Source organism: Pseudophryne corroboree, chromosome 11 (assembly GCF_028390025.1).
Source record: "Pseudophryne corroboree isolate aPseCor3 chromosome 11, aPseCor3.hap2, whole genome shotgun sequence".
Classification (NCBI taxonomy): domain Eukaryota; kingdom Metazoa; phylum Chordata; class Amphibia; order Anura; family Myobatrachidae; genus Pseudophryne; species Pseudophryne corroboree.
Genome location: NC_086454.1, coordinates 160,530,523 through 160,548,241, shown reverse-complemented (window position 1 = coordinate 160,548,241; position 17,719 = coordinate 160,530,523). Strand labels below are relative to the sequence as shown.

The window sequence follows — 17,719 nt, the reverse complement described above, 5'->3', positions numbered from 1 at the left end:
TTCGGCCATCTCTGTTGCGGCCCAGTTGCGGTTCCTCTACCCGATCTTCGCAAGATACCCCGAGTCCACAACAATCCCAAACCAGGTCAGTGATACCCTGGAATCAGCATAAGCTATTGTACAGCTAAGCTTTCCCCCCAAGCCAATAGGAGTCCTGAGGGCAGGCTTAACTCCATAATGGAGTATGCTGTTCCCAGGTGCCGTGCATGCTGCACTGATGTCACCAGGGAATCAGCAGGTAGTATGCACGGAAATCTTCCGGGGTTGCCAGCACTGTCAGTGCAGCTGGGAGGCTCCTGTCACTGCTGCTCACAGCGTCTATTTACAGGTGACAGAGGTGGCATGCCAGTAGCTCAGAGAGTGCTGGACATGCCCGCTCAGTGATGGAACAAGGGGCTGTGACTCGTGATCGCGGTTCTGCACCCTTTCAAAATTCATATAGGCCATGCCACCTTTCTGGGAACACACGCGTTTAGCACGCGCCAAGGTCCCTCTTTGTACTTTTAATAAGTTGGGGTGTATACAGTAAGCTGCCTAGCAATCTCTGCTTCACCCCTAATTCTTAATAGCTCTAATTCTTAATGCTCTATTCTCTCCTGTGTAGCATGGCTCAGGCTGCTGACATCATCAAGGCACACAAAGAACAGCCAATCAGCACGTTTACATGAATGCAGGGTTGAATAACCCGGGTTGGCACTTTAGAATGCACATTGACCCGGATCCAACCCGTGTATAACACTGCTTTTATACCGGGTTGAAATGCAGGGTTACTCTACCTGGGATATTCAAAAGTGGTCTTTGTAGACTGCTCTTCGACCCGTGTCGAGCTGGCTCAACCCGGCAATATCCCGGGATATATATGCAGTGTGAAAGGGGTATCAGTAAGGTGTCTGCCTTCAGTTTAATAGGTCGTGGGTTTTAATACTGGGTATGACTGCCAAGAAATGTGTGATTTAAAATAAATGACAATGCAATATAGATATATATTTTTTTTTCAGAATACGCCACACACACACACACACACACACACACACACACACACACACACACACACACACACATATGCATACATGCGTACGTACGTACGTACGTACGTACGTACGTACGTACATACATATATTTATCTGTCTGTCTGTCTGTCTCTCTCTCTCTCTCTCTCTATATATATATATATATATATATATATGGGGGGCAGCAATACTTATCTTGCCCCTGGGCAACTGGGACAAACTTACGCCACTGCTTGGAATGCACTGAAATGCCTCGTTATAGCTCATGATGTAGTGTCCATGAGTCTGTGCGCAGCATGTTTCTGCAGATCAGGTAGGTGAGTGGCAGTGTAGGGGAGATGTTATTAAGATAATATATGTTTGTATGTGCTGGCATTAATGGCCCTCATTCCGAGTTGATCGGTCGCAAGGCGAATTTAGCAGAGTTACACACGCTAAGCCGCCGCCTACTGGGAGTGAATCTTAGCTTCTTAAAATTGCGACCGATGTATTCGCAATATTGCGATTACTAACTACTTAGCAGTTTCTGAGTAGCTCCAGACTTACTCTGCCTGTGCGATCAGTTCAGTGCTTGTCGTTCCTGGTTGACGTCACAAACACACCCAGCGTTCGCCCAGGCACTCCCACCGTTTCCCCGGCCACTCCTGCGTTTTTTCCGGAAACGGTAGCGTTTTCAGCCACACGCCCCTGAAACGCCGTGTTTCCGCCCAGTAACACCCATTTCCTGTCAATCACATTACGATCGCCGGAGCGAAGAAAAAGCCGTGAGTAAAATTACTTTCTTCATAGTAAAGTTACTTGGCGCAGTCGCAGTGCGAACATTGCGCATGCGTACTAAGCGGATTTTCACTGCGATGCGATGAAAAATACCGAGCGAACAACTCGGAATGAGGGCCAATATTCTATAATGTATGTATGTCTGTGTGTTAGTAAATATGAAATTACCGTTGTGAAAATAAAAACCTTATGAATGAAGAGAAGTCATTACTGATTTTGTTAATCTATACATATAAATAAAACTGTAAGGGTTGTGTCTGTACACAGATTTTTTTTTTTTTTTTGAGAAATATACTTCTAGGGACTGTTTCTGAACTATGGAGTCGGAAAAAAAATTCTGAACGTTTGTCTGTCTGTTCGTTCCGACATCACGCAAAAACTACTGGATGAATCTGGATCACATTTTCATTATTGTATAGTGACCTAGAAAGAAACTGAGGTATGTATGATCTCGATGTGACATCAGGGAGAGGAGCAATAAAGGAAAAACCAGATGCTTGCCAATCGATGAGCTCCTCAAGTCCAAAATAACTATATGTATAGAAAATAAGATTTTACTCACCGGTAAATCTATTTCTCGTAGTCCGTAGTGGATGCTGGGGACTCCGTAAGGACCATGGGGAATAGCGGCTCCGCAGGAGACTGGGCACAGCTAAGAAAGATTTAGGACTACCTGGTGTGCACTGGCTCCTCCCACTATGACCCTCCTCCAGACCTCAGTTAGGATACTGTGCCCGGAAGAGCTGACACAATAAGGAAGGCTTTTGAATCCCGGGTAAGACTCATACCAGCCACACCAATCACACCGTATAACTCGTGATATTATACACAGTTAACAGTATGAACATAACAGAGCCTCTCAACAGATGGCTCAACAATAACCCTTTTAGGTAACAATAACTATATACAAGTATTGCAGACAGTCCGCACTTGGGACGGGCGAACAGCATCCACTACGGACTACGAGAAATAGATTTACCGGTGAGTAAAATCTTATTTTCTCTGACGTCCTAGTGGATGCTGGGGACTCCGTAAGGACCATGGGGATTATACCAAAGCTCCCAAACGGGCGGGAGAGTGCGGATGACTCTGCAGCACCGAATGAGAGAACTCAAAGTCCTCCTCAGCCAGGGTATCAAATTTGTAGAATTTTGCAAACGTGTTTGCCCCTGACCAAGTAGCAGCTCGGCAAAGTTGTAAAGCCGAGACCCCTCGGGCAGCCGCCCAAGAAGAGCCCACCTTCCTCGTGGAATGGGCTTTTACCGATTTAGGCTGCGGCAGGCCAGCCGCAGAATGCGCAAGATGAATTGTGCTACAAATCCAGCGAGCAATAGTCTGCTTCGAAGCAGGAGCACCCAGCTTGTTGGGTGCATACAGGATAAATAGCGAGTCAGTCTTTCTGACTCCAGCCGTCCTGGAAACATAAATTTTCAAGGCCCTGACTATGTCCAGTAACTTGGAGTCCTCCAAGTCCCTAGTAGCCGCAGGCACCACGATAGGTTGGTTCAAGTGAAAAGCTGATACCACCTTAGGAAGAAACTGGGGACGAGTCCTCAATTCTGCCCTATCCATATGGAAAATCAAATAGGGGCTTTTACATGATAAAGCCGCCAATTCCGACACACGCCTAGCCGAAGCAAAGGCCAAAAGCATGACCACTTTCCACGTGAGATATTTTAAATCCACGGTTTTAAGTGGCTCAAACCAATGAGACTTTAGGAAACCCAACACCACGTTGAGGTCCCACGGTGCCACTGGAGGCACAAAAGGAGGCTGAATATGGAGCACTCCCTTGACAAATGTCTGAACTTCAGGTAGTGAAGCAAGTTCTTTTTGGAAGAAAATCGACAGAGCCGAAATCTGGACCTTAATGGAACCCAGTTTTAGGCCCATAGTCACCCCTGACTGTAGGAAGTGCAGAAATCGACCCAGCTGAAAATCCTCCGTTGGGGCCTTCTTGGCCTCACACCACGCAACATATTTTCGCCATATGCGGTGATAATGGTTTGCGGTTGCTTCTTTCCTAGCTTTAATTAGCGTAGGAATGACTTCCTCCGGAATGCCCTTTTCCTTCAGGATCCGGTGTTCAACCGCCATGCCGTCAAACGCAGCCGCGGTAAGTCTTGGAACAGACAGGGCCCCTGCAGCAGCAGGTCTTGTCTGAGCGGTAGAGGCCATGGGTCCTCTGAGATAATTTCTTGAAGTTCCGGGTACCAAGCTCTTCTTGGCCAATCCGGAACAATGAGTATAGTTCTTACTCCTCTTCTCCTTATTATCCTCAGTACCTTGAGCATGAGAGGAAGAGGAGGGAACACATAAACCGACCGGTACACCCACGGTGTCACTAGAGCGTCTACAGCTATCGCCTGCGGGTCTCTTAACCTGGCGCAATACTTTTGAAGCTTTTTGTTTAGGCGGGACGCCATCATGTCCACCTGTGGCCTTTCCCAATGGTTTACAATCATTTGGAAGACTTCTGGATGAAGTCCCCACTCTCCCGGGTGGAGGTCGTGCCTGCTGAGGAAGTCTGCTTCCCAGTTGTCCACTCCCGGAATGAACACTGCTGACAGTGCTAACACGTGATTTTCCGCCCATCGGAGAATCCTTGTGGCTTCTGCCATCGCCGTCCTGCTTCTTGTGCCGCCCTGTCGGTTTACATGGGCGACTGCCGTGATGTTGTCTGACTGGATCAGAACCGGATGGTTTTGAAGCAGGGGCTTTGCCTGACTTAGGGCATTGTAAATGGCCCTTAGTTCCAGAACATTTATGTGTAGGGTAGTCTCCTGACTTGACCAAAGTCCTTGGAAGTTTCTTCCCCGTGTGACTGCCCCCCAGCCTCGAAGGCTGGCATCCGTGGTCACCAGTACCCAGTCCTGTATGCCGAATCTGCGGCCCTCTTTGAGATGAGCACTCTGCAGCCACCACAGCAGAGACACCCTGGTCCTTGGAGACAGGGTTATCAACCGATGCATTTGAAGATGCGATCCGGACCACTGGTCCAACAGGTCCCACTGAAAAGTTCTGGCATGGAACCTGCCGAATGGAATTGCTTCATAGGAAGCTACCATTTTTCCCAGGACTCGCGTGCAGTGATGCACCGACACCTGTTTCGGTTTCAGGAGGCCTCTGACTAGAGATGACAGCTCCTTGGCTTTCTCCTCTGGGAGAAACACTTTTTTTCTGGACTGTGTCCAGAATCATCCCCAGGAACAGTAGACGTGTCGCAGGAACCAGCTGTGACTTTGGAATATTCAGAATCCAACCGTGCTGGTGTAGCACCTCCTGAGATAGCGCTACGCCGACCAACAACTGCTCTCTGGACCTCGCCTTTATCAGGAGATCGTCCAAGTATGGGATAATTAAAACTCCCTTTTTTCGAAGGAGTATCATCATTTCGGCCATTACCTTGGTAAATACCCTCGGTGCCGTGGATAGGCCGAACGGCAACGTCTGGAATTGGTAATGACAATCCTGTACCACAAATCTGAGGTACTCCTGGTGAGGATGGTAAATGGGGACATGCAGGTAAGCATCCTTGATGTCCAGAGATACCATGCAATCCCCCTCTTCCAGGCTTGCAATAACCGCCCTGAGCGATTCCATCTTGAACTTGAATTTTTTTATATATGTGTTCAAGGATTTTAAATTTAAAATGGGTCTCACCGAACCGTCCGGTTTCGGTACCACAAACATTGTGGAATAGTAACCCCGTCCTTGTTGAAGTAGGGGCACCTTGATTATCACCTGCTGGGAATACAGCTTGTGAATTGCCTCTATCACAGCCTCCCTGTCTGAGGGAGTCGTTGGCAAGGCAGATTTGAGGAAACGGCGGGGGGGAAATGTCTCGAATTCCAGCCTGTACCCCTGAGATACCACTTGAAGGATCCAGGGATTTACTTGTGAGCGAGCCCACTGATTGCTGAAGTTTTTGAGATGGGCCCCCACCGTACCTGGCTCCGCCTGTGGAGCCCCAGCGTCATGCGGCGGACTTAGCAGAAGAAGCGGGGGAGGACTTTTGTTCCTGGGAACTGGCTGTATGCTGCAGCTTTTTTCCCCTACCTCTGCCTCTGGGCAGAAAGGACGCGCCTCTACCCCGCTTGTTCTTTTGGGGACGAAAGGACTGTACCTGATAATACGGTGCTTTCTTTGGTTGTGAGGGGACATGTGGTAAAAATGCTGACTTCCCAGCTGTTGCTGTGGAAACTAGGTCCGAAAGACCATCCCCGAACAACTCCTCACCCTTATAAGGCAAAACTTCCATGTGCCTTTTAGAATCTGCATCACCTGTCCACTGCCGAGTCCATAAACCTCTCCTGGCAGAAATGGACAGTGCACTTATTTTTGATGCCAGCCAGCAAATATCCCTCTGTGCATCTCTCATGTATAAGACAGCGTCTTTAATATGCTCTATGTTTAGCAACATAGTGTCCCTGTCTAGGGTGTCAATGTTTTCCGACAGGGAATCCGACCACGCAGCTGCAGCACTGCACATCCATGCTGAAGCAATAGCTGGTCTCAGTATAATACCAGTGTGCGTATAAATAGCCTTCAGGAGATGCTCCTGCTTTCTATCAGCAGGTTCCTTTAGGGCGGCCGTATCCGGAGACGGTAGTGCCACCTTTTTTGATAAGCGTGTAAGTGCTTTATCCACCCTAGGGGGTGTTTCCCAGCGTGACCTATCCTCTGGCGGGAAAGGGTACGCCATTAGTAACTTTTTAGAAATTACCAATTTTTTATCGGGGGAAGCCCACGCTACTTCACACACTTCATTTAATTCTTCAGAAGGGGGAAAAACTACTGGTAGTTTTTTCTCCCCAAACATAAAACCCTTTTTAGTGGTACCTGGGGTCACATCAGAAATGTGTAAAACATTTTTCATTTCCTCAATCATATAACGAGTGGCCCTATTGGACATTACATTAGTCTCTTCGTCGTCGACACTGGTATCAGTATCCGTGTCGACATCTGTGTCTGCCATCTGAGGTAGCGGGCGTTTTAGAGCCCCTGATGGCCTTTGAGACGTCTGGGCAGGCACGGGCTGAGAAGCCGGCTGCCCCGCATTTTGGCATGTCATCAAATTTTTAATGTAAGGAGTCGACACTTTCGCGTAATTCCTTCCACAAGTCCATCCACTCAGGTGTCTGCCCCACAGGGGGTGACAACACATTTATAGGCACCTGCTCCTCCTCCACATAAGCCTCCTCATCAAACATGTCGACACAGCCGTACCGACACACCGCACACACACACACACAGGGAATGCTCTGACAGAAGACAGGACCCCACAAAGCCCTTTGGGGAGACAGAGAGAGAGTATGCCAGCACACACCAGAGCGCTATATAATACAGGGATTAACTAAATTATATCCCCTTATAGCTGCTATATGTATATTGCGCCTAAATTTAGTGCCCCCCCTCTCTTTTTTACCCTTTCTGTAGTGTAGACTGCAGGGGAGAGCCAGGGAGCTTCCTTCCAGCGGAGCTGTGAGGGAGAAATGGCGCCAGTGTGCTGAGGGAGATAGCTCCGCCCCTTTTTCGGTGGACTTTTCTCCCGCTTTTTAATGGATTCTGGCAGGGGTATTTATCACATATATAGCCTCTGGGGCTATATATTGTGATATATTTGCCAGCCAAGGTGTTTTTATTGCTGCTCAGGGCGCCCCCCCTCCCCAGCGCCCTGCACCCTCAGTGACCGGAGTGTGAAGTGTGTATGAGGAGCAATGGCGCACAGCTGCAGTGCTGTGCGCTACTTTGGTGAAGACTGATGTCTTCTGCCGACGATTTTCCGGACTCTTCTTGCTTCTGGCTCTGTAAGGGGGCCGGCGGCGCGGCTCTGGGACCGAACATCAATGGCCGGTTCCATGCGGTCGATCCCTCTGGAGCTAATGGTGTCCAGTAGCCTAAGAAGCCCAAGCTACCACCAGTTAGGTAGGTTCGCTTCTTCTCCCCTTAGTCCCTCGCTGCAGTGAGTCTGTTGCCAGCAGATCTCACTGTAAAATAAAAAACCTAAAATATACTTTCTCTCTAGGAGCTCAGGAGAGCCCCTAGTGTGCATCCAGCTCAGCCGGGCACAGGATTCCAACTGAGGTCTGGAGGAGGGTCATAGTGGGAGGAGCCAGTGCACACCAGGTAGTCCTAAATCTTTCTTAGCTGTGCCCAGTCTCCTGCGGAGCCGCTATTCCCCATGGTCCTTACGGAGTCCCCAGCATCCACTAGGACGTCAGAGAAATATACAGTATATATACAGTATATACATATATTGCACACCTGAGCATGAAGAGTGATATATGTATGCATATATAAATACATAGCTATATACAGTATATAGATATACAAGATCTATTTCACAACTATACATCAATCACTAATAAGGCAGTTTATCTTGCCTCATGAAGTTTCAGTTTACACGCCAATCCAATAGATGGTGCACCAAGACAAATACTACACGCTATGGTCAATGGGCCTTATTCAGCTTCAGTTGCAAAATTGCTATATTTGCAAATCGTCCGATTATCGGACAAATGCGCATGCACTGCGACCGAATTGTGCGTGCACAAAGGCTGAAATATGTTCGCAATGCGAACACAGGCCCATCAAAGTGCAATTGCATAGCGATTGCCAGGAAGTGATCATTTGTGGGAGGTTACATGGCATTTGTGGGGAGTGGTTGGGATAATGCAAGTGTGTCAAGGCCATTTTCAGGGCGTGCATCTGACGTCTGCTGCGATTGCTGCAATTAAAAACATGGCGCCGATGCGACTGCAGCATATATACTGCATCAAACAAAAATCCACATACATACACTAACTATAGGATAATCTCTCTTAACCTCTATGTGAAGATACTAGCTAACAGACCTATTAACTATTTGATCGAGACTATGTTATAAGGGCTATAAACCTCATCTCCCAGATAAACCAGGGTAGCGACCTGTTTTGGACCCCCTTGCCGAACTGGGTTACAGAAAAGTGGTCCCGTTAACACTGTATGGAGAGCAGGATAACTGGTGCTTGAAGATGATGTCATCTCCAAGCTCCAGCAGAGGAGAAGCTCTGTGACATGGCTTGAAACCCATGTTTAGTGATCTGTGCTGGACCTGGGAATTTTGTCTGAAAGGGGTATTAGTGACTTGTTCAAGGGATAGTGGGGATTCCACATTAATATACCAAAGTGGATACAATTAAAATTTCCAAGAACCCCATAGACTGGAGCGCTGTAGCCTGTAAGGGCACAACCGCTAGGGCAGTGTTCAAAGATATTTTTTTTTAAATCAATCTCAGTGACATCACTATATATGGTCTTCTGAGCACTCTCTGGTCCCACCATTGGTTAGCCTCCTCTGCTTCATGCACTTCGGTCCACGACCGCAGTCTCACTGCTTTTACCTGTAAGTGAGTGTCAGTGTGCAGTCACAAACAGCTCAGTGTGCACATTGTCCCAGGTGCACCCTCTCCTCACAACACAATGTAAGCCAAGCATGAGGGGGTGGCTGCCTTGCTCATACTCTGGTAGAATAAGGGGGTTCTGTTATATATAGGTGCATAAAAGGAAGAAAAGAGAGATGAGCTCTGATGGAATATACTCTATCATATAAAAAGGCATTAGGGTTTCTGGTGTATAAAATGGCAGGAGAAGGGTGAGCTTTGTAGCATGAATGGGTCTCTGGCATATAAAGGGGCAGGAGAGAGATGAGTTTGGTAACATGAAGGGGTCTCTGGCATATAAAGGGGCAGGAGAGATATGAGTTTGGTAGCATGAAGGGGTCTCTGGCATATAAAGGGGCAGGAGAGAGATGAGTTTAGTAGCATGAAGGGATCTTTGGCATATAAAGGGGCAGGAGAGAGATGAGTTTGGTAGCATGAAGGGGTCTTTGCCATATAAAGAGGCAGGAGAGATAGGAGTTTGGTAACATGAAGGGGTCTCTGGCATATAAAGGGGCAGGAGAGAGATGAGTTTGGTAACATGAAGGGGTCTCTGGCATATAAAGGGGCAGGAGAGAGATGAGTTTGGTAGCATGAAGGGGTCTTTGGCATACAAAGAGGCAGGAGCTATAGGAGTTTGGTAACATGAAGGGGTCTCTGGCATATAAAGGGGCAGGAGAGATATGAGTTTGGTAGCATGAAGGGGTCTCTGGCATATAAAGGGGCAGGAGAGAGATGAGTTTAGTAGCATGAAGGGGTCTCTGGCATATAAAGAGGCAGGAGACAGATGAGTTTGGTAGCATGAATGGGTCTCTGGCATATAAAGGGGCAGAGAGAGATGAGTTTGGTAGCATGAATGGGTCTCTGGCATATAAAGAGGCAGGAGAGATATGAGTTTGGTAGCATGAAGGGGTCTCTGGCATATAAAGAGGCAGGAGAGATATGAGTTTGGTAGCATGAAGGGGTCTCTGGCATATAAAGAGGCAGGAGACAGATGAGTTTGGTAGCATGAATGGGTCTCTGGCATATAAAGGGGCAGAGAGAGATGAGTTTGGTAGCATGAAGGGGTCTCTGGCATATAAAGAGGCAGGAGAGATATGAGTTTGGTAGCATGAAGGGGTCTCTGGCATATAAAGAGGCAGGAGAGATATGCGTTTGGTAGCATGAAGGGCTCTCTGGAATATAAAGAGACAGGAGAGATATGCGTTTGGTAGCATGAAGGGGTCTTTGGCATATAAAGAGGCAAGAGAGAGATGAGTTTTGTAGCCTGAAGGGGTCTCTGGCATATAAAGAGGCAGGAGAGAGATGAGTTTTGTAGCCTGAAGGGGTCTCTGGCATATAAAGAGGCAGGAGAGAGATGAGTTTGGTAACATGAAGGGGTCTCTGGCATATAAAGGGGCAGGAAAGCTATGCGTTTGGTAGCATGAAGGGCTCTCTGGAATATAAAGAGACAGGAGAGATATGCGTTTGGTAGCATGAAGGGGTCTCTGGCATATAAAGAGGCAGGAGAGAGATGAGTTTGGTAGCCTGAAGGGGTCTCTGGCATATAAAGAGGCAAGAGGGAGATGAGTTTTGTAGCCTGAAGGGGTCTCTGGCATATAAAGAGGCAGGAGAGAGATGAGTTTGGTAGCATGAAGGGGTCTTTGGCATATTAAAAAAAAAGCAAATATGGTTCTAGCATATAAAGGGTTGGGGTTGGTGATATTGCTGACCTGTGGAGCTGTGGGCATTGGTTGGGATAAAGTGATATGGTTTGAAATCCGTGTTCAGTGACCCTGGCAAGACCCAGGTATTTGGTCTGAAAGGGGTAGAATTTTGCCCTTCCCTATATGTGAGCCCCATAATCCTCCTGTCCTTTCGATATAAGAAATTGAATTAAGCCGAAGTTATATAAAACTACTTGTACTGTAGGAAATGCAGAAAAAAGCAGGAACTTTAGAAGTACATGTTAAAGAACGTGCCTATGCCTACATACATATAACAGCTTCTTTTCCTGTGTTTAGGTTTATTAAATATCAGTAATTCATATGTTCAGTAAGTACAACTGTAGCTGACTTCATAATCTAATTAGATAATGACAAATATCTTTGCACTTGTGAGGCCTCTTTCTTTGGTAACCTGTGTATATCAAATTACATTTTTGCCTGAAGTAGTATAAAATGTCATAGTGATTTAATATGGAAGATACATGAAAACAATTAGACATTTCATTTTCTTCAAATCAATGGAAACAAATTTAGATAGGACAGAAGCAATAGATCCACTTGTTATGACTAGTACTGGCTTAAAAAAAAACTGCAACAAAAAACATTACAACATTAAGAGCTTGTTCACACTAGGAATGGGGAAATGGGTATAAATGTTAATTTGTTATGTGTTTTGCTAGTGTGTTACAGTGTTTTCTTTGTGCTTAGTATGCTTTGTGCTTTTACTACAACAATCTAATGTACTGGTAGCACATGGTAACACATGAGGGATAGGTTGTATGCCATTCTGAATTTCAAACAGCAATAACATTTCAGAATTACAATATGCAAATACTACTCATGACCCTTATTTGGCCTACTCTAATGGTTGCGTGCACCTATTAAGGTGTGACGAGCAAAAGAACAAAAATGTGAACTTTAGCTACAATGCTAATATTCTTTTACAATATAATTCTATAATATTCCGACCATTATCTTTATGCTTCTGCAAGCACTCACATAAGTGTTAAATTAAATAACCAAAACTTTTATCACACTTGATATTTTACAAGGATATCTGGCTAATCAAAGATTATGTCAATTTTATCCACACTTCTGACATTGGGCCTAATTCAGATGTGGTTGGAGGTGCGCTCTGTGCCACAAAGTACCAATTATCGATACTTTGGCAGGACCCATTCTGCAATGCAGGTTGGCAGCAGACTGTCAGTGATTGACAGTCTGCTGACGTCTGGGGGCGGGGCGGAAGTGACAACGACCTCCATTTGTTAAAATGTAGGCGTGTCATCACCGTTTAGGGGGAGGGAAGAGGCCAGGGATCTCCATCGTTGGACAGAGATTTCTTGGCCTCTGTGACGGGTGGCTTGTGCGGCAATATGGGTGCTGCAAGCCACCCGATGGTGGTAGAGAGATCCAATGCTGCATCCTGGGACACAGCTTGGATCACTACTGCAGCAGGAGGCGTCTGCTTGTAATATAGCCTCCTGCTGCATTACCATACAGCACCAACACTGCTGCTTCCAATGAAGCATCAGTGATAGCAACTCCAGCCACATCTGAATCAGGCCCATTATCCATAACAAGTCATTAGCCAACTGAAGAACATACTCCTAATTAAAACTAAAATATGTGATGTATTTTCTTACTCTGTAATGGTTACATTTGCTGTCCCTTGCATATTAGATTGTGGATGGTATATTTCATCATCAGTTAAAGCATATACTGATCTGTTAGCCATCTGTTAAAAACAAAGGGATAATATATTTGAAAGTTCTGCTATACATATTGTTACATAAACCAAAAAGTAAAGCTGAAAAAAAGTAAACAGTTATATTAATAATGTTATGTTTCCAGTCAGTACAGTATTACCATAGTATTACCATGATCCAGGAGGTCCCCCCAAATGTATCATTGGTCCAGCACTGCAGAGCTGGCCTTAAACAATATGGTGCCCTAGGCAAGATTTTGGTTGGTGCTCCCTAGAACCATCGCTAGTTCCGCCTCTGACCCTGTGCCCCTTTCCCAGCACCATCACCCCTCACCAATAGGAGTCCTCATTTTGGTGTTTCTACCCCCTATATTTTAAATAGGAACAATAGGCACATTCGGCGCACAACCCAAAAAGTGGCATGTTCTTGCTGGGAAGGGGCATGGCCACACAATAGTAGCCCGAATTCAAGTTACGTCACACAGTAGTGCAACTTTATTCACATTACATCACACTGAATTGCTCCTTATTCACATTACACCACACCATATTGCTTTAGTCTAGTTTGTCTATGCCTAGGGCCGGCTCTGCAGCACTGTACTCCTTTTTCCTACTATTATATTCAGTCCTTTTTAAAACACACAGCAATAAGCATAATTTACAGTTTGATATATTTTACGCTTTTAATGTATTAAATATTCTATTGCAAAAGTAACATACGCACATGTGTGTGTGTCGGTTGTGTATATCAGATATACAGAGAAATATTGAGGTAAAAATATTAAACACTAGTTCAACATACAGTATAATACATGAAGATATGCCAGGGAGATAGGAAATTACTGTACCAAACAAGCAAAGTATGGGCGGTATCCTATTAGCAGCAGTACTTTACAAATCCTAGTAGTCCCGATGCAGGCATCCTTTTCCCTGGATACCTCAGGCACCCGAAGCAGCGATAACACATGGGATCAGACACTTATCCCTCTTCCCATGTGTGTTCATGCGACCGCGGGTTTAGTTCAGCCGGTCAAAATGACTTCTAATTGGATAATGTGATAATGACCGTTGGCTATATGTCAGGCAAAGTAGAGATTCTTCCAGTGGCATAACTACATATTTTTTTCCCCCAAGCCATAAAATCAACCCCCCCCCCCCCTCAAATTGACATTAAAAAAGTGAAGCATCCCAAAAAGGGGTGTGGGCTCACTAAAGTGGCATGGCTATGCAGCAAGGGGCATGGCATTGCAGATAAAGACTACCTTACACCCCAGTTTCTAATCAGCACGCCCAGACATTGGCCATCACAGGAAGAAAAAAATCCTGATTCATGCCCCTTACATTATTTGTCAGTTTTTCCTCCTTATGGCCCTTAAACATTATGCCACATTACACAATATGCCACACACCGTAATGCCCCTGATACATTATGCCACACACCGTAATGCCTGTGACACATTATGCCACACACCACACTGCCCGTGATACATTATGCCACACACCGTAATACCTGTGATACATTATGCCACACACCACAATGCCCCTGATACATTATACTACATACAGCAATGCCTGTGATACAGTATACCATGCCTGTGACACATTATGCCACACACCGCAATGTCCATTATACATTATGCCACACACCGCAATGTCCGTGATACACTATGCCACACACTGCAATGCCCATTACACATTATGCCCCATAGTAAGGCGTCTAATTATTTTTAAATTACCTACTCGTTGCCAGGGGTTTAATTCTTTTGGTTCCAGGTTTTTCATACCCTGGGTGTCATGGTCGTTACCAGGGGTTTCATGCAGTGGGTGTCATGCTCATTGCCAGGCGGTAATGCTTGTTGCCAGTGGTTTCATGCGCTGGGTGTCATGGGGTGAGTAATGCTCATTGCAAAGGGGCTTTCATGCTCATTGCCAAGGGTGTAAGGCTGCCGCGCCCAGCAGTGCTACCTCTAGCATCTGTCTCCACCATGGCAGTGGTCATTTTGGGAGGAACATTTAGCCGTCCGCATGTCAATCTGCATTGAATCAGCGGCGGCACCCCCACAGCCCTGCACCTCCAAGCCTCCGCAGTGTCTGCGGGGGCTGTAGTTATGCCACTGGACTCTTCCTTCACTTGTCTCTTGAAAATATAAATGGAAAACATCTTGTCTACATATACAATCGTCTCTAGATCTCCACAACATTTAACATGTGGACAAAGGGAAAACTATGTGTATTATCCTTAAGCAATTCATGTGTGAATAAGAAAAAACATGAGAACTGATATAAACATTCAGCAAATAGATGGGGAATGGAGTTCCTCCAATTGTAGGCAATTTCTTGTTAAAAGCACTCAACGGTTTAACACCTGGTACACATGACACGGCTTCATAACACAAATTCCCAGATGTCTCATAGCCATCATGCAGAGGATGATAGCAACTGCTTGTGCAGTGGTTCCGACTAGGGGGGTCATTCCAAGTTGATCGCACGTAGCTACTTTTTGCTGCCCGTGCGATCAACTAGACGCCGCCTTTGGGGGAGTGCATTTCTGCATAGCAGGGCTGCGAACGCTTGTGCAGCCCTGCTATGCAAAAAAAGTTTCCTGTAAAAGAAGACCAGGGCAAGAGTTACTTAGCCTATGCAATCGATCCAACGATGCAGGTCCCGGGATTGACGTCAGACATCCGCCCTCCAAATGCCTGGACACACCTGCGTTGGACTCGCCACTCGCCGAAAACGGTGAGTTGCCACCCGGATCCGCCTTCCTCCTGTCAATCTGCTTGCGGTCGCCGCTGCAACCGCTTTCTTCGCTAGTGGCCGCCGCGCATGCGCAGTTCCGACCCGATCGCAGCCGTGCAGAATGACCCCCTAGGACCAAATCAAAATAGTCTCCTAGTGACCCTAGTGCCCAGAATTGATTAATCTGCTGGCTAGAGAAGAGAGCATACGGATAGAGACTGCACAAGTGCCTCCTCCTCTCTTGATGTGTCCCTGACCTGGGCAAAGCCATGTTGCATTGCAGATGTGCCTGATATAACATATGCAGAGAAGTTTACATTTGGGTGGAGTGTATCCAAACTGAAATCTAAAATATAGAGCCTAATTCAGACCTGATCACTAGGCTGTGTTTTTGTACAGCCTGCGATCAGGTCTGAGCTGCGCATGTGTATGCATCGCAACGCGCAGGCGCGTTGGTCCACAGCGATGGGATGGTGAGAGAAAAGTGATCGTACGGGCGATCGCAAGACTACTGACAGGAAGAGGCCGTTTGTGGGTGGCAACTGACCATTTTTAAGGAGTGTCCGGAGAAATGCAGGAGGAACCAGGCGTTTGAAGGGAGGGTTTCTGACGTCAGCTCCGACCCCAATCATCGCATTGGAAGAGTAAGTCCTGGGTTGTGCAGAGACTGTACAAACTTCTGTTCTGCAAAATAGTCTTAAATTATATCAGGATAATCTTGATTTTACTGAAGAGTATTCTATACTGTGCATGAATAATTCTGACAACCTGGGGGGAATATAATAAGGTGTGAGAATCAGAAAATTAGAGATTTTGTGAGAGTTCTCTTGTTTTTTTTAAAGAGGCAATCATTTACATGGCAAAACCAGGTTTATTCTCCCATGTAAATGATTGCCACTTAAAAAAAAAATAAACACAGGTGAACTGTCACAAAATCTTTCAATTCCTGATTCTCACACCTTATTACATCCTCCCGTTTGGAGTATATGCAGTATATGTAAGAAAGGGGTCAGATGGCACAGCAAAAGTGTAAATGAGGGTTGGAGGAAGAGGTGGCCAAAGCTTCCAAAGAGCCTTTACTTAGACCCAGTGCCGGTGCTAAGGTGTTTGGCGCCCCTCCGCAACTGTAAATTTGCACCCTCCCATACTTTACAGAGGGATGGCACACAACGAAAAAGGGTGCGTGGTCTCCCAGGGAAGGGGCGTGGCAACACAATAGTACCTCCATTTAAAATTACTCTACACAGTAGCACAATCTTATTCACATTACACCGCACATAGTAGTGCTGCTTATACACATAATGCCCATAGTAGTAGTGCTGCTTATACACATAATGCCTACGTAAGTGCCACATATACACATATTGTCCACAGTAGTAGTGCCGCTTATACATAATGCCCATAGAAGTAGTGCCCCTTATACAAAATGGCCATAGTAGTAGTGCCACTTATACATAATGCCCACAGTATGCTGCTTATACAAATAATGCCCCAAATAATAGCGCCCCTTATACATAATGCCCACAGTAGTGCCACTTATACACATAATGCCCCCAGTAGTAGTGCCACTTCTACATAATGCCCACAGTATGCTGCTGACACACATAATGCCCCCAGTAGAACCCCTTATACATAATACCCACAGTACTGCCACTTATACACATAATGCCCCAGTAGTAGCACAAATTATACACATAACGCCCCTATTAATAGTGCTGCTTATATACATAGTGCCCCCAGTAGTAGCGCTGCTTATGCACATAGGGGCATAGATATTAATATTTTTTTACTGAAATAATGTAAAAAAGGATGTTTTCACACCCTTTTCACATTATTTTGGTTTCCCCTGAATGTATTAAGGGCTTTTGGGTCCGTTTTCATGAAAAAATGCTCCAAACCCTTTAATTGTCAATATTTTAGTAACCACATTGCCTTTCCCATACTTATAATGTCAATGTATATAAGTGTGGATAGACAACAAAGCGCAGTGAAAAGGATAGTGCAGCCCAAATCAAATATTTGAGGGGAGGAAAAAACACCAATTCCCAACAAGAAAAAACAAATGAATAAATATAAGATTCCTGGCGCTCTCTCCTTAAAGATGTAAATTACCCATAATAGGGAAAATGCAGTAAAAATTCCATCTCAAAACATGTTTTATAAACATATAAAAGATATTTAATGGCATACCACTGAAAACACAACATATACACACATAATATGCATTTAAAATACAAATGTAAAGTGCAGTGGTGTGCGCAGGTACTATCTGGTCCAAGATAATTGACCACTGGTGACTTCTGTGCAAAATCAAAATATCTCACCAAAAGTGAAGTTTGTGGTGGGCTAGCTTTTAAT

The 17,719-nt window shown here is 45.6% G+C and overlaps 1 protein-coding gene across 17 annotated transcripts in view; it reads right to left on the bottom strand.

The window, feature by feature from the left end:
- The window catches only part of TESMIN (testis expressed metallothionein like protein), a 542,857-nt gene that overhangs the window by 57,175 nt on the left and 467,963 nt on the right, over positions 1-17,719 (bottom strand). For all 17 annotated transcript variants that reach the window (XM_063945034.1, XM_063945030.1, XM_063945033.1 and 14 more), the window contains one exon: positions 12,561-12,652. In XM_063945034.1, coding sequence (XP_063801104.1) covers positions 12,561-12,652 — 92 coding nt within the window. The remainder of the gene's footprint in view (positions 1-12,560; positions 12,653-17,719) is intronic.